We start from the raw sequence: 25,274 nt of genomic DNA, 5'->3' as shown, positions 1-25,274 counted from the left end.
ATATATATATATATATACACCCGCCACTACACCTTGGAGGATAAATCCACAAGCTGGACCTTGTTCCAAGAGACGTCCAGTTGGGCATGGCATCCTCCCCTGCAAGAAAAGTAGATCAAGAATATGCAGAAATATTTGCCTCTGAAGACCTCAAACAGTCCTTACTGTGCCACAGACACCAAGTACCTTGGCCACTGAGAACCACGCCTGACTTATACACCCGCCACTACACCTTGGAGGATAAATCCACAAGCTGGACCTTGTTCCAAGAGACGTCCAGTTGGGCATGGCATCCTCCCCTGCAAGAAAAGTAGATCAAGAATATGCAGAAATATTTGCCTCTGAAGACCTCAAACAGTCCTTACTGTGCCACAGACACCAAGTACCTTGGCCACTGAGAACCACGCCTGACTTCACTAACGCTGAGTTCAGTTTAGGGAGCTCCACAGAGGCAGTGCTGCAGGACATTTCCCGAGAAATAAAATGCCCCTGCGTCTCATAAAGCCAAGGTTGCAACAAACCCCAAGCTGATGCCCAAACACCCATATGTAGATGAAGTTCTTTCTATACTAAGAAAGTAAAGCCTTGATGTACATAGAACATTGATAGGGTGAATGTTTACTCAGATGTCCAGACAATGACAACAAGAGATGAAGATCTATGAATTTGCCTGAAAGAGTTCAACACACTTTTTAAAATGTCCAATGCACCACAACAGAACAAAGATAACTAAACAAAATCAGGAATATAAAATATAAACAAAATGTTCAGTAAAGAGATAGAAATCATTAGCAAAAATACTTAGAATAGTGGAAGTATAACAATAAAATGGAAAATATACCATAGAGAGCTTTGATAGTAAATTCAATCAAGCAAAAGAAGGACTTTACAAACTTGAAGATAGGTTATTTAACATTACCTAGTCAGAACAGAAAAAAGAAAAATATTTTAGAAAATCTTTTCAAACATTGGTGACAACTATAAGAAAATATGTATAAGCCTTGGGGCAAACACAGAGACAAAACCTTTCAGAAGGTTATAAAAGGTAAAGGAAAAATGAAAATAATCTGTAAAAATCATTCATTTCCAGCAGAAGACAAAAGCCAACAACTACAAAAAAGCGGTAGTCCTTACCAAAAATTACCTTCATAAATGGACTAAACATACTGAAAAGCATGGAGTGGTTGAATAGATAAAAATAACATAAAATGATCAAAAAAATCTAGTGATATACTATGTAGAAGAGACTCATTTTAGGATGAGAAGAGAGTATGAGGGTTCCTCAAAAAATTAAAAATAGAACTTTCAACAATTCCATTACTGGCTATGTATCAAAAGAAAATGAAACTAAAATCTTGAAAAAAATCAACACCTTCATGTTTTCTACAGAACTGTTCATTTTAGCCAAGATGTGTAAATAATTTAAGTGACCACTGATGTATAAGAGACAAAGAGAATATGGTTTATGTATGTGATAGAATACTGCCAAGCTTTTAAAAAGAAGGAAATCATATCATTTGAGGCAATATAGATGAAGCAAGAAGATATTATACTAAATGAAAATTACAGAAAGAAAATTAGTACCTTATTTTCTTTATAGGTATGTTGAGTTCAAAAGCAGAGAATAAAAAGGTAGTTTCTAGGAGCTGAGCAGATGTGGGTCAAAGCATACAATATTTCCTTTATAAAAGATGAGTAAGCTATGTAGATCTAATGAATAGTTAACAATATTTTTGTGCATTTGAAGTTTGCAAATGTAAACATAAATAATTTATAGAGCAAAATAAAAATAGCTGATAGGAAACAGGAAGACAGGCTTTGTGGAAATGAGAATGGGTTCTGGATATAGGGAGAGATGGGAACATAGGAAAGGGGAAGTAAAAAGGATTAAGATGTGATATGTGTATGTACCAATTCTGTAACATGAATGTAATCATGTGAATTACAAAAATACACTAACAAAACAAAACAAAAAGGGAACAGGGGCAAGGGATTTAGCAAAGTGGCACCTTACCTGACTCACAAGCACAAAGCCCTAGTTCAATTCCTGTACTAGGGGAAAAAAAAGAAAACTGAAATTTGCTAACAGAGTAGATATTAAGTATTCTTATGGAAAAGAAAAATAATTGATATGTTAATTATCTTAACTGGTGATTTTTATGCTGTTTGTACACCAAATCAATTTTTATTTTTAACTTTTTCATTGTCAAATATACTTCAATAATATTTTAAGTCTGAGAAGATATTTGGTATGATTGTCACTAAGAAGCAACTCTAATGTACCTGAACAAATAACCCACTTTCCTATTGGTTTCTCATTTAGAAATTAATAGCCCATAATTATTTTGCCATAACCTTATCCATTTCCTCTCTTGTGAACAATATGGAGAACAAGCACATAGGAGGAGAAAGTCTTTCTCACAATCTTTGGCTGCTTTCTTACTTAAACCATGGTTTGTGAATCTGAAGATTCAGGTTTCACATATTTAAAGTGAAAAATAAAAGTAAATTATCAGCAAAATAAAATATTTCATGTATTAAGAACCAAAAGAATTAATTTATGTGGAAAAAACTTTCTACCAAAATATTAATTTGCACATTTTCCTTAATAGTCTGTGCACTGCTGTGGTAGGCAGAATCATTTCCATCCTTCTGAAAAAAAAACAATTTTAATTATGCCTCTCCACATAAAATACTGACCACATCCTAATATGTTAATTTACACAGCAGAGGAAATGTGGCAGATGCTATTAAGTTTTAGGATTTTGTGACAGGGAGAGTTTCCTGAATTACACAGATAGGTCAAATTATATAGATTTTTAAAAGTATAAATCTTAAATTTTAAAATTGCAAAGTTTCTCCAAGCTGTACCCACAAAGAAATGTAACAACAGAGAAATGGTGACAGGATGAACTTCACTGCTTTTGAAGATGGAGGAATGGGGCCATAAACCAAGGCAGCCTTCATCTAGAAGTCTGAGAGCAATGAAATTCATTCACCTCAAAAGCATCTGGAAGGGACTACGATCCTGTGGACCCCTGGATTCAAAACCGGGGAACTCAATGTAAGAGTTCTGACCTGCAGAACTATAAAGTAATAAACGTATATAGTCTTATGCCACTAAAGATGTATTAATTATTAAAAATGGCAAACTAATACATAATTGCACGTCTATTCACTTTAACTTTGGAAACTAAAACTGTGATGTTTCCTTCTCTAAAAGGTAACAGGATCATTGATATCAAATGGATCATAGAAGCAGATTAATGATCAAAATTAATATGATTACAATACATGCTACAGTTAAGGCAGTTAGCAGGGGCCAAGGGTATGTGGCTTCCTTTCACTGAATCAAAGAAAATAAACTTGCTTTAAAAAAATAAAGTCAAGTCATAATTTGCCATTGAAGCTGGGTCTTTGAACTTTTAACCTCACTTTTTTAAAAAAGTTTTTTCCTCACAAACTTTAATGTTTTAAGCTGCCTTAGTCATCACAAAAGAAAGTTATACTTACTGTTAAATTCCCTCAAGCAAAAATCAGAAATTAGTGGAACATAAAAACAGAATGAGTCCTTTGAAAGAATCTGAATGATTAGTTTTTGCCTAACATACAGCCATTGAAAGGAAAGAGCAAAAGATCAGACTACATATTTATTGATTACTGTGAATAAAATATGCATTAAAGTGCCTTTTCCTCAGAAATACATTCTACTAGTCTTAAGAGCAATGAAAATGTACTATATTGAAACTGCTTTGGCAAGACTACAAGCTAGGATCCTGCTTTTATAATTATTTTCAAGATTTACAATTTGAGTATTTTTAGTACAAATAGGAATCTGAACTGGGCAAAACAACAGCTTGTGAAAAGCTTTAAATGATTCCTGGTTGTGTGAAAATTACTTGAGATTAGCATTTTATTAGATTACACAACAAAGGAGTGTTTTCAACAGATCTTTCTCTTTTTAATTTAAATGGGGCATTTTGTGTCTTCACTAATAAATATACCAAACTTCAGTTTAATCCATATATAAATGCTTCATTAGCTTTTTAATATCGATTAGTGAAATTTCAATGAAGCTATAAAGATATTTTTGAAGTTCTACCAAATCAGAAACTAGATTTACCATAAAAATGTGATGGCTTTTCTCATTCTTTCATCACCCAGATTTACTAAGAATTAGAAATTGTCTTGCTATCGTTGCTTTTCCTAAATATTTCTAATAGAAAGCATATTGTATGACTTTGTTTTATAGCTTCTTATTTTAAGATTATTCACTATGATACAGAAGCAATCCAAATTTGTGTACAGTAAAGCCTTAACAGTCTGATGTTTCAATTTCCTATGATTATAGAAACAAATGCATTTTTTTACTCTCTAGCAAAATACTTATTTAAATTTCACACTTAAATGTCTAATTTTAAATGAGTTGAATTCCCAAAATGTGTGTGTTAATATTCCATTTAATCCTTATTTCCCAATAAATGTTAATCTGCTGTTAATTCTATCCCTCAAAATCCTGATCACTCATTAGTGTACTTTAAACATATTATCCAACAAACATGGGTCACTAAGTTTCATGAATGCCAACCATTTCTCTGTTCCAGTGTACTGTCTTTCCTTTCTCTGCTTGCATATAAAAGACATGTGGACTTCTTCAATATGAATCATCCATGAGGTTCCTGTGACAGAGAAGTCCAATTCCCCTACTTAGTATTTTTGCTAACATATTTCCAAGAGTGTTCAGTTTTCCGCAAGTATCTGATACACACTTTCTTTTTTTCCTCACCTAATCCAGAACAAGACCTCTTCCTGCCCATTTTCTCTCCAATTCCTAAAATGATCATAACAAGTTATTGCTAGTGGTGACTGGTCTTGTGTGTGTTAATATTCCATTTAATCCTTATTTCCCAATAAATGTTAATCTGCTGTTAATTCTATCCCTCAAAATCCTGATCACTCATTAGTGTACTTTAAACATATTATCCAACAAACATGGGTCACTAAGTTTCATGAATGCCAACCATTTCTCTGTTCCAGTGTACTGTCTTTCCTTTCTCTGCTTGCATATAAAAGACATGTGGACTTCTTCAATATGAATCATCCATGAGGTTCCTGTGACAGAGAAGTCCAATTCCCCTACTTAGTATTTTTGCTAACATATTTCCAAGAGTGTTCAGTTTTCTGCAAGTATCTGATACACTCTTTCTTTTTTTCCTCACCTAATCCAGAACAAGACCTCTTCCTGCCTATTTTCTCTCCAATTCCTAAAATGATCATAACAAGTTATTGCTAGTGGTGACTGGTTCCTGAACAAATCTGAAATTGTCAGATTCTCCTTCCCAGAGCTACTTAAATGTTGATTATGGCTAGGCTGGCAAGTGGGGAAACTGTATCTTAACAAGCAGAGTAGAGAGAAAGCATGTATGCAGAAAATGACAATAAAACAAACAAGGTGGGATGGTAGCTGCATCCTCTCCTGCAGGGCCGCTGCCATCACCACAGCACCAGGAAGGTAGCCTCATGGGGGTCCCTGAAACCACCCCCCTTGCTCTCAGACCTCCTGACTGTGCCAGTCTTTGGACCCACTCTGCAGAGGCAGAGGTGCTCATAAAGGTATTTTTCTGAGCTCCCACCTTGAACATCTTTCAAGAAAGGGTGGGGGAAACCTGTAGTAGAACTGTATGGAGTTCAACCCTTCAGGAGGTCAGGAAACTCAATTTGGGCCTTGAAGCCTGAGGTCAGTCTGTACCATGGGATTCTGGCATCAGCTAACTGAGATCAGGGGTCTTGATTCTGCACATGGCTGCACATGTTGCATATTATGACAGCAGAGATATAGTCTGAAAGAGGCTCTTCAAATATTTTATTTCTTTTCCTCATTTCACTCTGCAAATTCTTCCTTTTTTCTGTCCTCTTTCTCCAACTAAGTCTATTGCTCCACCATATTATCCTTCATCTCCCTTTCTGTTTCTGCTCCTGCCCTAACTCAGATTTCTTCATTATTTTTTTTTTTCTTTATTTCTTTTCTTCTGTCATTCTACCTCACTCATGGGTCAATAGTTTCAAGGGAAAGTGAGCCCCTATTACTGTTAAGGGGATATATTCTTATCCTTATACTTCTACTCTATCTATCCCTTTTGAATTTAAGAGTTTCCTAAAGATTCTGTGGTCATTCTATGTCCTCTGGCTTCACCTGAAACCTTCTCTAATTCTTTTACTTATCTACTCCTCTCATCCTAACTCTGTCTAAGCCCCCATCCTAAATAGTAAATATGCTATATTGAAAAGTTTATTGACTGCAAACATATCTTGGACTGCTTCCTGATTATAAATTAATTCACATGGTTTAAGAGTGATAGACTAGTGACTACCACAGGTGGTCATTTTGCAAGTTGTGCTTGATCATATTGTGTTGCTGGTTGTACCAGTTCAGATAAAGGATTGTGGGTGATTTGATGAGCTGTCTTCTCTGATGTTATGAAGAAGAGAATATCTATGGGTGTTAGAAACCCAGAAGCTAGCGCACAACTATATCAGGAAGATTTGGGTGATAACCCAGAGATTAAACCAAGGACAGCCCAACAACAAAAACAAAAATGAGAAAACAGTTAAGCAAGACACAAAGACAGACTTCCAATTCACCAATGGCAAACATTAGGGCAAATGAGGATGAAAAGTGAACCACCGGGAAACCCTGAACTCAAAGCACAGGAAATAACAAAACAGATCAATCAGACTCTAGAAAAATTCAAAACAGAAATAATTTCCCAGATAACTATAGAAATGGTGAGCAAAATGAAAGTCATGATTCAAGACTCTAGAACAGGAACTGAAATACATGAGCTCAGGACCATGACAGAAGACATGCGGGCCAAGCATAAGAAATAAATGGAAACAATAAATGCCCAACACAGGATGGAATCCATAAAACAGATTCAAACAGATATCCAGGAGATTAAAAACTCCATTGAAAGTGTTTGCAACACAATGAAAGAATGCAAAGATAGAATCTCAGCTATAGAAGATAATATTGCAGTCAGTGATGGTGAAAAGAGAGGTATCTTAAAAACACTAGGGTATCATGAAAAATCAATCCAACAACTCCTACATGATGCAAAGAAAAATAACATAAGACTGATAGGAATCCATGAAGTAGCAGGAGAAAATACAAATGACTTGAAAAAGCTGTTCACAGAATTAATGACAGAAAACTTCCCAAACAGAGGGGAAGAATTTGACATACAGACAACTGAGGCATATAGGACTCCAACTAGCCATGATGAAAAAAAATTCTACACCTAGACATAATAACCAAGATTCCAGAAACCCAACATAAGAACAAAACACTACAAGCAGTAAGAGAAAAGAAACAAATCACAGTGCAAAGGAAAGCCCATCAGAATCACATCAGACTTTTCAAACAAACCTTCAGGTCAAGGAGAGCCTGGAGTGAGGTATTTCAAGACCTAAAAGAAAACAACCTCCAAACTAGACTGATGTATCCTGCAAAACTCTATTTCAAAATGGATGGGGAAATAAGATACTTCCATGGCAAAGAAAACCTAAAAAACTTCATGAATATGAAATCAGCACTACAAGGAATTCTAAACAATATCCTAGAAAAAGACAATGAAGGTAACAACACCAGGAGGCCCAACAGAGCAAATCAAATATGCAAGGCTAAAAAACTAAAAGAAGCCAAAAACTTAAAAAGAGTAAACAAAAGGCAAATAACATGTCAATAATAAGTCAGTACATATCACTTATAACCATCAATGTCAATGGTCTTAACTCACCAATCAAGAGAAACAGACTGGCAGAATGGATTAAGAAGCAAAATCCTACAATATGTTGTATACAAGAAACACACCTAGTGCAAAAAGAAGCCACAGATTGAAAGTGAAAGGATGGAAAACAATTCTCCATGTGACAGGAGCCCAGAAAAAAGCAGGGGTACCAACCTTATTTGCAGACAAAGTAAATTTCAAACCAAAACTGATTAAAACAGACAGGGCCCCTATATCCTTGTAAAGGGAACAATTCAAGAGAAACAGATGAAAAACAAAACCATATACACCAAATATTAATGCCCCAACTATACAAAAGAAGTATTAAGAAACATGAAAAACCAAATAAGCACTAATACAATTGTAGTGGGGGATCTAAATAATCTACTTTCACAAATAGATCATCTAGGCAAAAAATCAACAACAAAATATTAGAAGAGAACCAAGCTTTTGAAAGCATGCACATAATAGACGTCTATAGAGTGTTCCACCCCACAAAATCAGAATATACATTATTTTTGGCTGCACATGGGTAATGCTCTAAGATAGATCACATACTAGCTCACAGAACAGGTTTGAATAAATACAAAAGAATTGAAATTATTCGCTGTATATTATCAGATCATAGTGCAATCAAGCTGGAGATCAATAGCACAGAAACCATAGGAACTTCAAAAACACATGAAAATTGAACAACACTCTCCTGAACAATCAATGGATCACAGAGGAAATTAAAGAAGAAATCAGACAGTTTTTACAAATAAATGAAAATGCCAATACAACATACAGTAATCTATGGGACACAATGAAAGCAGTTCTATGTGGAAAATTCATACCACTGAATGCTCACATTAGGAAAGCAGAGTGAGCTCAAATAAACAACATGATGATGAAACTTAAGACTACTAGAAAAAGAAGAGCAAGAAAAATCCAAATCTTGAAAAAGAGAGGAAATTATAAAGATTACAGCAGAATTGAATGCAATGGAAACTAGGAAAATGATACAAAAAATAAAAGAATCAAAGAGTTCGTTTTTTCAAAGAAAAAATAAAATTGATAAACTTTTAGCTAACCTTATCAAAAAAAAGGAAAGAAAAGGCTCAGATCCATGCAAGTAGGAATGAAAAAGGTGAAGTCACAACAGATCCAACAGAAATCCAGAGGATAATCAATGCCAATTTTGAGTACCTACCTGTATCCTAACAAAATGGAAAACACAGAAGAAATGGACAGATTTCTAAATACTTATGAATTACCAAAATTGAACAAAGAAGATAAAAACATTTTAAACACCCAATTACAATAAATAAAATTGAAAATGTAATTTAAAATTTACCAACAAAGAAAGCCCCAGGTCCAGATGGATTCACTGCTGCATTTTACAAGACATTTAGAGAAGAACTACTGCCATTACTCTTCACACTTTGCAATGAAATTGAAAGGAAAGCAATACTTCCAAATTTATTCCTGGAAGCAAGTATCACTTTGATTCCCTAACCAGGAAAAGATACAACTAAAAAAGAGAACTACAGGCCAATCTCCTCAATGACTATAGATGCAAAAATCCTTAATAAGATACTATCAAACAGAATACTGAGGGTCATCAAGAAGATAGTACATCCTGATCAAGTCAGATTTATTTCAGGGATGCAAGGATGGTTCAACATATATAAATCAATAAATGTAATACACTATATTAACAAAGTCAAGGACAAAAACCACATGATCCTCTCGATAGATGCAGAAAAAGCATATGACAAAATTCAACACCCATTCATGATTAAAACCCTGCAAAAAATGGAATAGATGGGCTATATCTGAAGTTAATAAAGGCTATCTATGAAAAACCAATAGCCAACATCATACTAAATGGCCAAAAACTGAAAACTTTCACCTTAAAATCAGGAAAAAGACAAGGATGCCCACTATCACCACTACTCTTTGATATAGTTCTGGAAATAAATGTAATAGCAATTAGACAAGAGAAAGAAATTAAAGCAATAAAGATAGGAAAGGAAGAAGTTAAACTGTCATTATTTGCTGACGATATGATACTCTACATTGAAGACCCAAAAAACTCCACCAAAAGACTTCTAGACTTAATTGACACTTTTAGCAGAGTAGCTGGATACAAGGTTAACACCCAAAAATCAAAAGCCTTCTTGAACAAAATAACAGACTCCCTGAGAGAGAAATTAGGGAAAAAATTCCTTTCACAGTAGCATCCAAAAAAATGAAATGTTTTGGAATCAATCTAACAAAAGAAGAAAAAGACCTCTACACTGAAAACTATAGCACTCTGAAAAAAAAGATAGAAGAGGATATAAGAAAATGGAAATATATCCCCTGCTCCTGGGTAGGAAGAATCAACATAATGAAAATGACTATACTACCAAAACTGCTAAACAGATTCAATGCAATGCCAATTGCAATTCCAACACTATATTTCACAGAACTAGAACAAAGAATCCAAAAATTCATTTGGAACCAGAAGAGACCTAGAATAACAAAAGCCATCCTAGGCAACAGACACATGGCAGTAACACCAAGTATAACAATTCCCAATTTGAAACTATACTACAAACCCACTGTGGTAAAAACAGCACAGTACTGGCAAAGAAACAGATCTGAGGATAAGTGGAATAGATTGGAAGACAAAAACAAATCCAGATATACTCAGCTACCTCATATTTGATAAAGGAGCTGACCATCCCCACTGGAGGAAAGATAGCCTCTTTATGAAATATGTTGGAAAAACTGGATCTCAACCTGCCAAAGATTAAAACTAGACCCTTATCTCTCACCATGCACTAAATTAAAATCCAAGTGGATTAAAGATCTCAATATTAAAACAAAAACACTAAACTTGCTGGAAGATGAGTTACGCAGAACTCTGGAAGACATTGGCATAGGAAAAGACTTTATGAACAAATCCTCAGTAGCACAGAAACTAGCAGAAAGAATCAACAACTGTGATCTCATCTTATTAAAAATCTTCTGCACTGGAAAAGAAACCATCAACAGAACTGAGAGACAACCTACAATATAGGAAAAAAAAATTTTACCAGCTGCTCCTCAGAAAAAGGACTATTATGTAGAATATATAAAGAACTCAAAACAATTAGCTCCCCCAAATATAAAGACCTGAATCAAAAATGGGCATCAGAAATGAACAGATATTTCTCAGACAAAGAAGTAAAAACACCAAGTAAATATATGAAAACGTTCCACACCACTGGTCATTCGAGAGATGCAGATGAAAACAACACTGAGATTCCACCTCACCCCACAAAGAATGGCTGCTATCAAGAAATCACACAATAACAAATGTTGGCAGGGTTGTGGGGAGAAAGAAACCCTCCTCCATTGTTGGTGGGAGTGCAAACTGGTGCAACTACTATAGAAATCAATATGGAGATTCCTCATAGAGCTGGGACTAGATTTTCCATTTGATCCAGCCATCCTTCTGCTGGGTTTCTTTCCAAAAGAATTAATAGAATCATACCACAGTGATATATGCACACCTATGTTTATAGCGGCACAGTTTGTAATAGCTAAAACTTGGAAACAGCCCATTTTCCCATCAGTTGGAAATTGGATAGAGAAAATGTGGTTTTTCTATAACATGGAATACTACTCAGTCATAAAGAATGAGAAATTAGATTCATTCATAGGAAAATGGATCCATATTGAGGGCATACTCCGAAGTGAAATGAATAAGTCACAATGTGTAAATACTAAATAGTTTCTCTGGTGTGAAAAACTATAATAGCACATAAGATCCTAATGAGATAATTGACCACGTGAGATAGGAGAAAAGGGCTAAAGGTGTAGACAAAGTGGGAAGGGTAGGGGAAATGTAATAAGGGAAAAGAAAAAAAATATGAGAAAATGGAAATAAAATGTATGTAAATTTAGAGGGGAGGAGGGGGTGAAGGGGGGGCAGGGACAAGAAGAAAAAATGAGAACCAAGACCTGTCATGTAAAGGTACAAGATCCCAATATGAATGTAATTGTACTCTATACCTAAAATGTACCAATAAACTCAAGAAAAAATAAAGCAAGGGGAGAATAAAAAAGGAAGATGTAAGGTTCTGATGATTTTCTCTGCTATCATTAGCTAAGTGAAGACTAGAAAAATTTATCTTCCTCAATATTACTGTATGTCCCAAACCCTTTATTATTAACTTAACTAATGACATAAGAAGTATCTCAAGCTGGTTTCTATTACTTCAAAGTATCCAAGCAATATAATTATACAACCTCCATAACTGGTTGGATTTTTCTGTTTCAGTGACTACCTTCTAGTTCAGTTTGGAATTTTTTTTTTTTTTTTTAGTTTGGAAATATCATTGGAACTTCCTCTTAAGTAGTGTAAGTCATGAACAGAAAGTATCATCATATTATCAATTGCCTAATCCTATGAAGTGATTAAAGGATTTCATATGTGTCCGTGCTACTATATAGAGATGATAACATGACCCTGTAGCTGACTCCAAATAATATATCTGAGCCTACTATAAACCTGCCAAAATATACTGAAAAATCTTAAAATACAATGGGTTCTCACCCATGTATAATGAAAATGCAGATTATTAAGCTTCGTGAATTATTATCAGAACTTGTATTATTTTGGTGTTACTTCAAAGCTGTTTGTTAAATAAAAAACTCACTACTTGCATTAAAAAGTCTTATACTTGAGTATTTGTTTTGATAATAGCTGAAGAGTCTAAAAGGAATATTAATGCCATGACATAAATTTTCAGTACCTACATATTTGCATTCAATAAAACTCCTCATGGTGGGGTACTCACCATATAAAACAATTAAAATGCAAATCTTAGAATAAAGATTTGTTTCCTTTCAAATAAAATTTTGAGCTATTCATATATTTTTTTTGAAAAAACTTGCTTTTATTTCCAACACTTTCTACTATCCTATGGACCTGTTACCAAATTGTATTCTTAATATATATATCACCATATTCAATGTAGCAATCTACCATGACAATTATCATTTTTGCACCAGAATTTTACATCCTTCAAAGTACTTACACTTTTTAATAAAAGATAGGGTCAACCTAATTAGAATCACTTTACAAGGAAGAAAAAACAGAGATGACTTACAATGTTTAATTTTAAGTGATTATATACTTTTTGATCAAAGGTCTATTTGCTTTAATAAGAGTTACACATGATAATATTAATGTATTTTTATTGAATCATTGGCTCTTTGGAGCAGGTACAAGATATTGTGGTTGCAAAAACTTTAACTGAAAGGTGTGTACTATGACTGACTAAATGTAAAAATCACTTTTCAAGTCTATCTGCCTAGTGTTGTGTGGACTATAGTCTAATCTGTGGCTGAGAGAAGAGGCTGGCCTTGAGTCACAGGCAGTAATGCTTAGGTGAATTACAGTTTGACTATTGTATATCCACACACACCAGAAATTTGAACTCTTAGATCAAAAGCAGGAGAGATAGCACAAAGCCAAAATTACTATTACAAATTAAGCAAAGTTTAGAAGGTAAAATTTTGTGAATCCTTTCAGACACAGGGAGTAAGTAGACTGGCCAAGTCTGTGGCAAATGTTTAAAGGCCACAGTTAACATGCTCCGCTCTCTTTCCATGAGTGAATGGGCCTGAATCATCTGATGCAGAGTTTTCTACATGTGCTGAATATTAAATCACATGAGGAGCTAAAAACAAGAGCAGTACAACTGAGTTTTACTCACAACCAATTTAATCAGAATTTCTGGGTTTCAAATGCACAGACAGTATTGAAAACTACCAATGAAATAATTAAACTGAAGGAATTAGCCCACTGGAGGACATACTGCAAGTGAAATGTTCATTCTTACAGTGAAATCACTACATTCAAACCATCCTGGAGGAATGTTCACTAGAACTGACAAAGTCCTAGGGACTGTATGGTTCCCAGCAGCCATTCTGAGAGTGCTGCTGAGGCACAAGGCCAGTTCAAGCAACATGCTCAGCATTCTACAGCAGAAAAGAACAAACTGGTACTTGTTGGCATGGAATATACACCCTAAAATGAGTTATCATGAAGCAGTTATGACTTAATACTCTGTACCAGTGTCACAAAGAGCAAGACACCCCAAAATCATTTCACCTTCAGTCTATGACCTAACACAAAGAAAAATGTAATGCATGTTTCTTTTTGACTAAAATTCATCAAAAGGATCTTAATTTTTTAAATGTGCTTTTATTTCAAATATTCAAATGTTCTCATACACAAAAAAAACAAAAAAAATTCTGAAATTGATCATTCCTATATTTTTGAAACTGAAAAGCAAAATGCTTTTGTATATTTCCAAATGTATTTGTTATCTAAACTGTTCACTTGACAACCAAAATGAAATGCCATCACTATGTGTCTGAGAGTCAGGAAAGGTCTTTCTAGCCTTTGCCCTGAGGAGATAGGAGAGCTCTTGGAATGTGAACATCATTAAAACAGTGCTGGAGGAAGTTTACCTCCTCCTATTTTAATTATTGTTTTATTCACCTTATTTATGTTATCCCTATGGAAGTCAACCCCAAAGCCATTTCTTTTCTTTTATTGAGTTTATTGGTACATTTTAGGTATATAGTACAATTACATTCATTATTGGGAACTTGTACCTTTAAATGACAGGTCTTGGTTCTCATTTTCTCCCCTTGTCCCTGCCTTCCCTTCACCCCCCCCACTTACAAACACTTTATTTCCATTTTTTCATTTTGTTATATTTTTTCTTTTCCCTTATTACCTTTCCCCTACCCTTCCCATTTTCCCTACACCTTTAGCCCTTTTCTTCCTATTTCACATTCTCAATTATACCATTAGGATCTTATGTACTCTTATAGCTTTTCACACCAGGGAAATTATTCAGTATTTGCACAATTCAAAAATGTGCATCTGGAATGAACAGACCTTTCTCAGACAAAGAAGTAAAAGCAGCAAGTAAATATATGAAAAAATGTTCCACATCACTGGTATTTCGAGAGATGCAGATGAAAACAACATTGAGATTCCACCTCACTCCACAAAGAATGGCTGCTATCAAGAAATCGACCAATAACAAATGTTGGTGGGGTTGCGGGGAGAAAGCAATCCTTCTCCGTTGTTAGTGGGAGTGCAGACTGGTGCAACCACTATGGAAATCAATATGGAGATACCTCATAGAGCTGGGACTAGAGGTTCCATTTGACCCAGCCATCCCTCTGCCTGGTATCTTTCCAAAAGAATTAAAAGAATCATATCACAGTGATATATGTGCACCCATGGTTATAGCAGCACAGTTTGTAATAGCTAAAATTTGGAAACAGCCCATTTGCCATTGGAAATTGGATAAAGAAGATGTGGTCTTTCTATAAAATGGAATACCACTCAGCCATAAAGAATGAGAAATAAGATTCATTCATAGGAAAATGGATACATATTGAGGATATACGCCTAAGTGAAATAAATAAGTCACACATGTGTAAATATCAAAGCCATTTTCTACCAATTATTTTTTGTGTTAAATTTGTGTTTATATCAAAACAATAATGTGCTTTTAAATATTTATCATATTCACTGGAATTATGGTGAAATTTATCTTTTTCCACCACTGGTGCTGTGGGATAAGGTAAGCATGCCTCAGGCGCTGATATTTCATCCTGACTCAGCATAATAATTTTCAGGTTATTAGTACATAAAGATCAATTTTGGTATAAGAAGTAAATTTTTTCTCCATATTTTAGTACATTTAGACTGCTCTACCCCAACTCCCTTGTGCCATAGGAAGCTGGGATTTTGAGAGCCAAGGAAGGGTTTTTTTCTTCTGCAACATTTCTTTATCAGCCTGGGAAAGATAAAGTTTTATTTGTAAATGAGCTATTTTCCTGTGTTAAATGTAGCCTAAGAAGGACGGTGATACCCAACCAGAGGAAGTGAAAGGAGCAGCTCATAATTGGGCAGGGTGGAAAGGGTGTGATAGCAAAGAATGGTAAATGTGCAGTTTGGGTAAAAGAAAACAAGAAGCCATTGAAGGGCTCACTGTAACAAGAAAGATGGGCATTTGTGCTCTTACAAAAGTCCCTGAGGACAGAAATTAAGCTTACTTTTTGACATTCAGTGCATTTTTCATATTATTCTGAGGTCTAGGATCAATGAGGGAAATATTTCTTTCTTTCCCAAACCTCCACCTTTTCTGTTCTTTTCACCCACAGTTTAGCCAGTTCCATTTTTATTTACTTGTAGTTAATATTTAATTACTTCATGTTGTAAATTTCCAGAACACAAATAATCACACATTGCTGATATTTTATTTCTTATGGTTCCTAATACTCAGTATATTTTTTCTACTCATAATTTGCTGTGTACTATCATAAGAGTATAGTGTCAAAAAAATTTCTTAAATATACTCAGGCCATTTTTCAACTGGAGAAAATGAGTAGTTCTTCTGCTGGCAGGTGTCACCCACTAGACTGGCATATGCAAATAAAATCCATACTTAATATGGAAAACTAAAGCATTTTTAGCATGTATTTGGTTAAACATGATATTTGAATGAGTAATATATCATATAAATAACATCATTTTGTTTCATTTTTCAGAAACTTTTAAAAAGAAATGAAAAAAGTAAATTAAAATTTGTAGAATAATTGTTTAAATGATAAGGGACAATTATTCTTGGAATCACATGATCTTATGCACATTTGGAGCATGTGCCTTTTTTTTCAGTCTTGCTCCTTAGTATGTACTCTTTTCCCTCTGAAGATCGCCCTTTCCCTATTTTTCCTGCTTTATTTGCAACTATGTGAACTCCAAGCACTTAGAAAACAGACCAACACTTTATAAATATGCTTTATACTTTATAAGTATATCTTAATATAATTACAATAATAATATTTATTAGTATTACCTTGCTGATGTTTCTGCATGTAGAGATTCTTGGTGGCCAGTATGTACTTTTTAAATTCTTAATCCATCAATCCATATATTTTTGTTTCATCTCTGTAACAGGTGAAGAAGATCAAAGCATGATTAATCAATGTTCAAAAGCATCAAACTCACTCACATAGTTATAATGAGTTCATACCTTGAAACTTATAGACAGTACTATAAGAGAAGAACCAAAAATAAATGTTAGCAAAAACACATAATTTACCATTTACTTGGCACATGAATAAATTCAAAAGAAAATTATATTACATGAAGACTTAGTTAGACTCATGTATACATTTTTGAGATTGCAGGAAAACTTATTAATCCATTCATTAAAAATGGGAATTACATGTCAGAGATGAGGATACCTCAACAAATTATTCATAAATGATATTTTAATTATCGCATATAAGTGAAAAATTATTGTGCTTGACTTTTCAAATATAAAAACTCTAAAATTAGAAGTTAAAATTTTCTCATATGTACATAGCTAGTGGATTCAGTCCACTTTCCCCAAAATGCTCTCTCCTGAATACAGACCCTGAATATTCTAGAAGATTGTAACTTGGAGAAGGAAGTGAGGAGTAAAGTTGTAAAATTGACTTGCATGAATGATCTAAAAAATTTACCATTATAATGATAAAGAAGGAAAACTGATTAGATCAGTCACACCTTAGTCCAAGTGATACAACAGCAACACAATAACCGGGAGTGAAGGGAGGCCAGGGAAATGGGGCAGAAATAAGAACCAAGATACGTCATGTAAAGGTACAAAATCCCAGTGATGAAATGTAACTGCATTCATGCCTAAAATGTACCATTAAAAAACAATAACAAAAATGAAAAAGCAAAGCTGGCAGAAATAAGAACCAAGATACGTCATGTAAAGGTACAAAATCCCAGTGATGAAATGTAACTGTATTTATGCCTAAAATGTACCATTAAAAAACAATAACAAAAATGAAAAAGCAAAGCAAAAAAAAATTATCAATCTCTGAATGAACTACCATGGATTATAGTAAAAATAACTCATATTTGAAATTTTGGAACTAAATATCTCAGAGTGTAATTTGTAGTCAAACTACCTTTCCCAAATCAATCATTTCATTGTTTTGCTACAGTGTGCCAAAATTCTGAGGATCCCTATTAAGTGATTAAATATCTAATGCCTCTCATGTGTCTTTCTCATTTGGTTGCAAAGTTATGTGGAATAGAATTATGGATAAATATTAATGTGCACTAGTAGTAACTCATAGTGTTGAGTTGTGTGAAGTAATAAAATGACATTTCTTTGAATTTACTGAAGGACAAGGCTCTTATTAGGAAATAAAAAATGATATTTTTATCATGAGTGAATTTATATAAGATCAGAGTCTACTTACACATTTGTAGGTTCTTTTTTTATTTTTTAAGAGTAGGAAATATTTATTGAGGGAAAGAAAACTTCCAAGAGAGACAGAAGGAGGACAGGAAAATGGGTTGAGCACTCACCCATTTTCAAAGATGTTATACAGCAAAGCCATGTGGTGAGGTGTGTAAAAGTGGGACAAAACTGTAAGGCCCAATGGAAAATTACAAGGTGAGGATGAGGTGGGGCAAATCATGACCAACCAGTAAGATTACAAGTACAGTTACCCAGGTGATATGGATTAAGCGGGGGTCAAATGGGGGAAAGCAATTCATATAGCAAGCCCATAGAAGGATTTTCAGTGAGGGTGGGGGTCAGGATATTTCCTGGAAAGGCTGGGTTAAGATCTTGGCACTCCACTCAGGTAATTGAAACCTATTTAGAGTATCAATCACTGCTATTTATTCCCAGGGGAAGCACAGAGAAATGTGCTGGACTTCTTTTACTGGGATCTACCAGATCAACCTTGAAATAGCTCATAATTTCTAAACTGTACAAAATGACTACTATGTTGGATTCTGAAGTCCCCTGGAATTCTCCTCTTTCTTGGCTATATTCATAACAATCCTGCTAACCTTATAATTTGGCCTATGCATTCTTAACTGTTTCTTTAGCTTTGTAGGTTTTTTTTAATACCAAAGGAAATTCTTTATTGTAAACAATGTATAAAGGAAAACAAAAGAAATATTGTTCAAATTGTCATAATATTTTTTAATTAAAAGAAAACTCTTTTCCGAGTGATATCTCTCAACATTAGTTTTATTCGAATGGAAGCTGTTGACCTGTTACCAACTTATTGTAAGACTTAAAAAAATGATTAAATAATTTATTTTTTTTAGTTTATTGGTAACTTTTTGGCATACAATATGACATTCATCATTGGAAAGTTGTATGTTTAATTATATATCTTCATTCTTATATTTCCCCATTTCCTTGCTCTCCTTTCAACCCCTCCACCCCTTCCTATTTACATACTTTGTTTCCATTTTTTTCTCTTCTCATATCAATTTCATTCCCTTCTTTCCTTTCCCCTAAAACCCTTCTACTTCCCCTTCTGCTTTGCACTTTTTCTTCCTATTTCACATTATCTTTTATCCCTTCTAATCCTTATTTACATGTTGTTTGTCACATCACAGAAACTATTCAGTATTTACATGTCTGTCCTATTTCCTTAAGAGCGTCACCTCTGTGTGCATCCATTTAGCTATAAATATCTCTAATTTCCCATTATTTATGGCTGAGTGGGACTCCATTTTATTTAAAAAAAAAAACATTTTCTTTATGCACTGTCCAGTTGATGGGCAACTGGGCTGTTTCCTAGTTTTAGCTATTACAAGTTGTGATGCTATGAACATGGGTGCACAAATACTGCTGTGGTGTGATTCTTTGAATTATTTTGGGAAGATACTCAGCTTTAGAAAATAGCTGGGTAAAATAAGACCTGGGCCAAGTTCTTCAAGGTATCTCTGTACTGATTTCCACAGTGGTTGCACCAGTCTACATGCCCACCAAGAGTGAAGGATTCCTTTTTCCCTGCAGCCCTGCCAGCATTTGCTGTTGGTTGATTTCATGATAGCAGCAATTTTTTGAGCGGGGGTAGAATCTCAGCGTTGTTTTTATTTGCATCTCTCAAATAACCAGTGATGTTGAGATGGGGATTTAGCTCAGTGGTTCTGTTGCCTGCCTCCCAAGACCAAGGTCCAGAGTTTGATCCCCAATACCAGAAAAGGAAAGAAAAGAAAGAAAGAAAGAAAGAAAGGAAGGAAGGAAGGAAGGAAGGAAGAAAGGAAGGAAGCAAGGAAGAAAGAGAAAAGAAAAAAATAAAAAACCAGTGATGGGCAACTGAGGTTTTCCTAATAAACTCTTTTCCTACACTAGTGTCTTCCAAAGTTCTACCCAAGCTCTCTTCCAGCTGGTTTACTGTTTCTGCTTTAATATTTACATCTTTAATCCATTTTGATTTTAGTTTAGTGCATGGTGAGTGATACAGCTCTAGTTTTAATCTTTGGCAAGTTGAAATCCAGTTTATCCATCACAATTTATTAAAGAGGCTATCTTAGCCCCAGTGAGGGTGTTTGGCTCCTTTGTCCCAGGTGAGGTGGCTGAGTGTGTCTGGAGTTGTTTCTGCATCTTCTAATCTGTTCCACTGATCCTCAGGTCTATTTCTTTGCCACTACCATTACTGTGATACCTCATACTTTATCTTTATTGACTAGAATTGCTTTTGCTATTCTAGGTCACTTCTTGTTCCAAATGGATGTTTGAATTTTTTCCTGAATCACAAGGTCTGTGAAGTATGCTGCTGGATTTTCAATTGGGATTGCACTGAATCTATATTTCAGCTTTGGAAGTATGGCCATTTTCACTATGTTGGTTCTTCCTACCCAGGAGGAAGGGATGTCTTTCTATTTTCTGATATCATCTTTAATCTCTATTTCCAGAGTGCTATACTTTTCAGAGTAGAGGTTTTTGATTTGTTTCATTAGGTTGATTCCTAGGTATTTTGATTCTTTGGAAGTTATTGTGAAAGGAATTGTTTGCTGCATTTCTCTCTCAGTGAATCTGTTGTTTTTGTACAAGAGAGCTATTGATTTTTGTGTGTTGACCATGTATCAGGCTACTTTACTGAATTTGGTTATTATGTGTAGAAGACTTTTGGTGGAGTTCTTGGGGTCTTCTATATAGAGTATCATGTTATCTGTAAATAATGACAATTTGACTTCTTCAGTTCCCATCTTTACTCCTTTTCTTTCTCTTGTGTAATTGCTGTAACTAATGTTTACAAAACCATATTGAACAGGAGTGGTGATAGTGGCTATCCTTGTTTAGTTCCTGATTTACTGTGAAGGATTTTAGTTTTTGACCACTTAGTATGATATTGGTTGTTGGTTTTTCATAGATGGCTTTTGCTAAGTTGAGGTAGAGACAGTCTATTCCAATTTTTTGGAGGGTTTTACCATAAATATGTGTTAGATTTTGTCAAATGTTTTCTGTGTCTATTGAGATGATCATATAGTTTTGTCCTTGGCTCTATTAATATCATGTATTACATTTATTGATTTGCATGTATTGAAACATCTTTGCATCCCTGGGTCAGGGTGTATGATCTTCTGCATTGTGTATGCCAGTATATTATCGAGGACTTTTTAATCTATGTTTATTAGTGGGATTGGCCTATAGTTCTCTTTTTTGGTTGGGTCTCTCTCTGCTTTTGGGATTAAGGTGGTGCTTGTTTCTAGGAATGAATTTGGGAGTACTGCTTCCCTTTCAATTCCATTGAAGAGTTTAAATAGTAGTGGCAAACAACATGTGACAAACAACATGTGAAAAAGGATCATTCTCTAAATGTCTTATAGAATTCAGCAGTGAAGCCGTAAGAACTCTGACTTTTCTTTATTGGTAACTTTTTAATTTTGTTTTCAATTTAACTGATTGATATTGGGTTGTTTAGAAATTTTAGGTTTTCTTCATTCAACTTTGGTCATTCATAAGTATCTAGAAATCTGTCCATTTCTTCTGTGTTTTCTATATTATTGGTGTATAGGTTCTTGAAGTAGGTATTGAAACTGTGTATTTCTGATGGGTTTGTTATAATTTCACCGTTTTCATTCCTCACTGCATGAATTTGGGCCTTTTCTTTCCTTTTTTTTCAATAAGGTCGGCTAAGGGCTTGTCAATTTTGTTTATTCTTTCAAATAACCAACTCTTTATTTCATTAATTTTTTTAGATCATTCTCTTAGTCTCCACTGTATTGATTTCTGCTCTAATCTTTATAAATTCCTCCCTTGTATGAGCTTTGGATTTGTCCTGCTCTTCTATTTCTAGAAGCTTGAGGAGACTATTTTTTTTTTAAATGGGAGCATTAGATGCCAATCTTGAAGTACTATGTTAACTGAAGGAATTATTTGAAGCTCTGGAAGAAAAATTGACTACATTGGAAAGACAGACTGGAAGAAAGAAGGCTTAGCACTGGGAACTACATTAAAAATTTTGTTTTTGAAAAAATAATAATCTCAAAAGTGTGGAAAGAGTAAAATATGCCTTTCTTCTCAACCTGCTTCTATTAACTTACTTGAAAATATAAATTTTGAGAAATCACATATGATTTCATAATCTCCATCTTCCCTCATACACTAGGCTTCATATAGAAGAAAGAAGGCTCGCTAAGGTTTTTTGTTTGTTTGTTTGTTTGTTTGTTTTTGTGGTGCTGGGGATTGAACTCAGGTCCTTGCGCTTGCGAGGCAGGCACTGGAACCACTAAGCTAAATCCCCAGCCCCCCACCTTTTTTAAAGTATTTTTTTTAAGGGGCTTTTTTTTTTCACTTTTCTTTTGTGGTACCAGGAATCGAACCCAGGGCCTCACGCTTGCTGGGCAGGCGCTGCGCCACTGAGCTACACCCACGCCCCAAGTTTTTCCTTTTTAAAAATATTCATTATTGGGATAAAGAAGAGTATAATGTTAAAAATTATTCTTGATTTCAGCTGAAGATCACCTAAAAAATAAAACAGCTAATTTTGATAGGCTCATTTCTTTAAAAGGCATAACATAAATCCTTATATTCTCAATAATTATGAATGGGAAATTATTAATTTGTTTAAATTTGAAGAAAAAGTGTTTTGGTTAAAAAGCAAGTCATTGGTTCACAAACTTGTAGAACTATTATTTAATATTTTCTATAAACTTGTTTTACTCGTACTCATCATTAAAAACATAGAATTAAATAGATGTGATCAGATGCCATCTTGTCTTGTTCATAGAAGTATTGAAAGGCATGGAGAAGTTTTGTAAGAACGATGTGGCAGCAGCATTCCTGAACTAGGGTAGAGCATAACTCTTCTTGCTGTTATGCTTTCAAGCTAGCCTAAATCAACCTAAGTTTTAACAGAAGATAGAAAATAAATATATTTTTTTAAAAGATGTGGAATCGAGGAGGACAGCCTTGGCAGCAGTGGTCCTTGCACCAATAACAATGGATGTAGTCATTCCAGCACCAGCAGGATCCAAGCCCGATTGACTTGGCTGCATTGGCTCAAGCTTGGATTTCCCAGAGAGAAGCTTCAGGACAGCAAAGCATAGTAGAACAACCATCAGGAATGATGCCAATTGGATAAGATATGTCTACAATGAAATCTGGGCCTAACAATCATGGGAATTTTCAAGGAGATTCAAATTTTAGCAGAATGTGGCAACCAGGTTTGTTGTGTTTTCTAAATTTTAGGATGGTTTTAAAATAAAATGGAGATTAATAGTGAGTTATTTAATTTGCCTGTTTTATGACTTCTTGAAATTTAAAGCTCAGTAAAGAATAGGCAGTCTCAATTTGACATTGACATTTTGTTGTTAAACTTATTCTGTGCGTATTTGGCACTGCAGCACTGTTTTTCTTCTCTCTTGGTTCTTCATTCCCAGCCACACAGGGGCTGTGAACACTGGAAACTTCACTTGGCATCTATGGAAGAGAGTATTCTTTTTCTCTTTCTTGCAACCTCTGGCCTTTTCAGAATCAGCATTGGCAGAGTAAAACATGTCTAGCCTCTAGTTAAAGGAAAATTGTGCCCTGTGTGACAAGTCCGTCAAATATACTCTGCTCTTATGATACACCTCTTTTCTACCCTTTCTTCTAATAATGAAGATCTTCCATAAGTTTTTGTTTTTTTATATCATAATATGATTGAGATTCCTTCATGCTTATTTAGTTTTCTATGACTTATGTTACTATTTTCAATATGCATTTGAAACTATAAAGGAATTTCACATTTGGGTATGCTGATAATGAAGTCATACTCTCCTTTTCCTATTAGTATTTATTATTTATATATTTATTTATTTTTCTACCCGGGATCAAACTCAGGTCCTTGCACTTTCAAGGCAAGAGGTGGCACCACTGAGCTAAATCCCCAGTCTAATATTTATTTTATATTACCATAAGAATGGAAAATACAGGAAGGAGAGCCCAAACATCACTTTAAAAGAATGACAAATATTCCAATCTTGGATCCTGTGAGGTAGTTCTTTCTTGAAAGCCAAATTTTTCCAAGTTTGAAGATGTTTTAGTTCCCAAAACTCAAGTTAATATGTGATTTATCCTGACATTCCAACCCCCAAACCCATTTCCTTCTATTAGTTTTTGTGACCCTGGCAAGTTATTAAACCTCTGCGTGCCTTAGTTTCCTCTCCTAAAATCAGCAAAATTAATACTTGGTTTTTCCCTACCTCACAGGGATGTTGTGAGGATAAATGTATTTACGGAAGAAGGAACTTATATGAAGTTTTGATGTACTACTTTTATGGTGTTATATTGAGCAAAAATAGAAAAATACAACAAAAAAGTTGTTTTGGATTTTGTTACATTCATTAAAAATAATGTTGGGCACTTTTTTCTGTTTATTTAGGGTGTAACTTATAGTGGCATTAACATCTTTAAATTATTTGTAAGATGCTTTAGTTAATTGCTTATTTTTAAGATATATGAGGAATTTGATCAAGAAGTCATGTTGTTTTTTAATATGTTTCTTTTCTGAAAAACAATTTTCTTGAGATCTTGAAATTATAACACCCTATTGAATGTTTTTATGACTGAATCCTAAATAGAACGGGGAACGCATCAGCAACCCCCTTACACCCTCCAGGTCAGCAGTGGATGCCACCAACACCAGGCCCAGTGGACGCTTCCTCCTTCCAAAGACAGCAACAGTCAGGACAGTGGGGAATTTGCCCCTGACAACCGGCATATATTTAACCAGGATAATCACAACTTTGGTGGACCACCCAATAATTCTGCAGTGGAGCCAGTGAACCAGTTTAACTATCAGGTGAAAGATATTTTATTGCTTTAATACCGTAGATGTGCACGTAATACATTCTTTAAAAGTGCCTCATCAAGAATACCTAAAATGCGTGTTTTATTTTTCAGAGTTGTACAGATAAACACATACATAGTTTCCAAACAATTTAACAATTTTGAGTATTAAAATAATCCAAGTTTTATGATTAGGAAAATGGTATAAAAGATTCATTAGGAAAATTTTGATATAATGGTAAGTGTGTAAGTGCAAAAGCATATGATGCTATATTTTCTAATTTCAAAAAGATAGATTTAAATGTTAAGTAAAGTTTAGAAAATACAAATTAGTTGAATGCTTTATCAA

General features: G+C 34.5%; 1 protein-coding gene and 1 pseudogene across 1 annotated transcript in view; one reads left to right on the top strand and one right to left on the bottom strand.

Annotated features, from left to right (window-relative positions):
• Thsd7a (thrombospondin type 1 domain containing 7A) overlaps positions 1 to 16,775 on the bottom strand; it is a 601,821-nt gene extending 585,046 nt beyond the window's left edge. The window contains exon 1 of the mRNA XM_019205461.2: positions 16,694 to 16,775. Within this exon, the coding sequence (XP_019061006.1) occupies positions 16,694 to 16,712 (19 nt within the window). The 5' untranslated portion in view covers positions 16,713 to 16,775. The remainder of the gene's footprint in view (positions 1 to 16,693) is intronic.
• Positions 16,776 to 23,042: 6,267 nt separating this feature from the next.
• On the top strand, positions 23,043 to 24,962 carry LOC109117618 (annotated as a pseudogene).
• Positions 24,963 to 25,274: the final 312 nt, after the last annotated feature.

The sequence above is a fragment of the Fukomys damarensis genome, unplaced genomic scaffold (assembly GCF_012274545.1).
Source record: "Fukomys damarensis isolate Sample0158 unplaced genomic scaffold, DMR_v1.0_HiC HiC_scaffold_4, whole genome shotgun sequence".
Taxonomy (NCBI): domain Eukaryota; kingdom Metazoa; phylum Chordata; class Mammalia; order Rodentia; family Bathyergidae; genus Fukomys; species Fukomys damarensis.
Note: the sequence above shows the minus strand (reverse complement) of the source record. Positions and strands in the feature narration are given on the sequence as shown.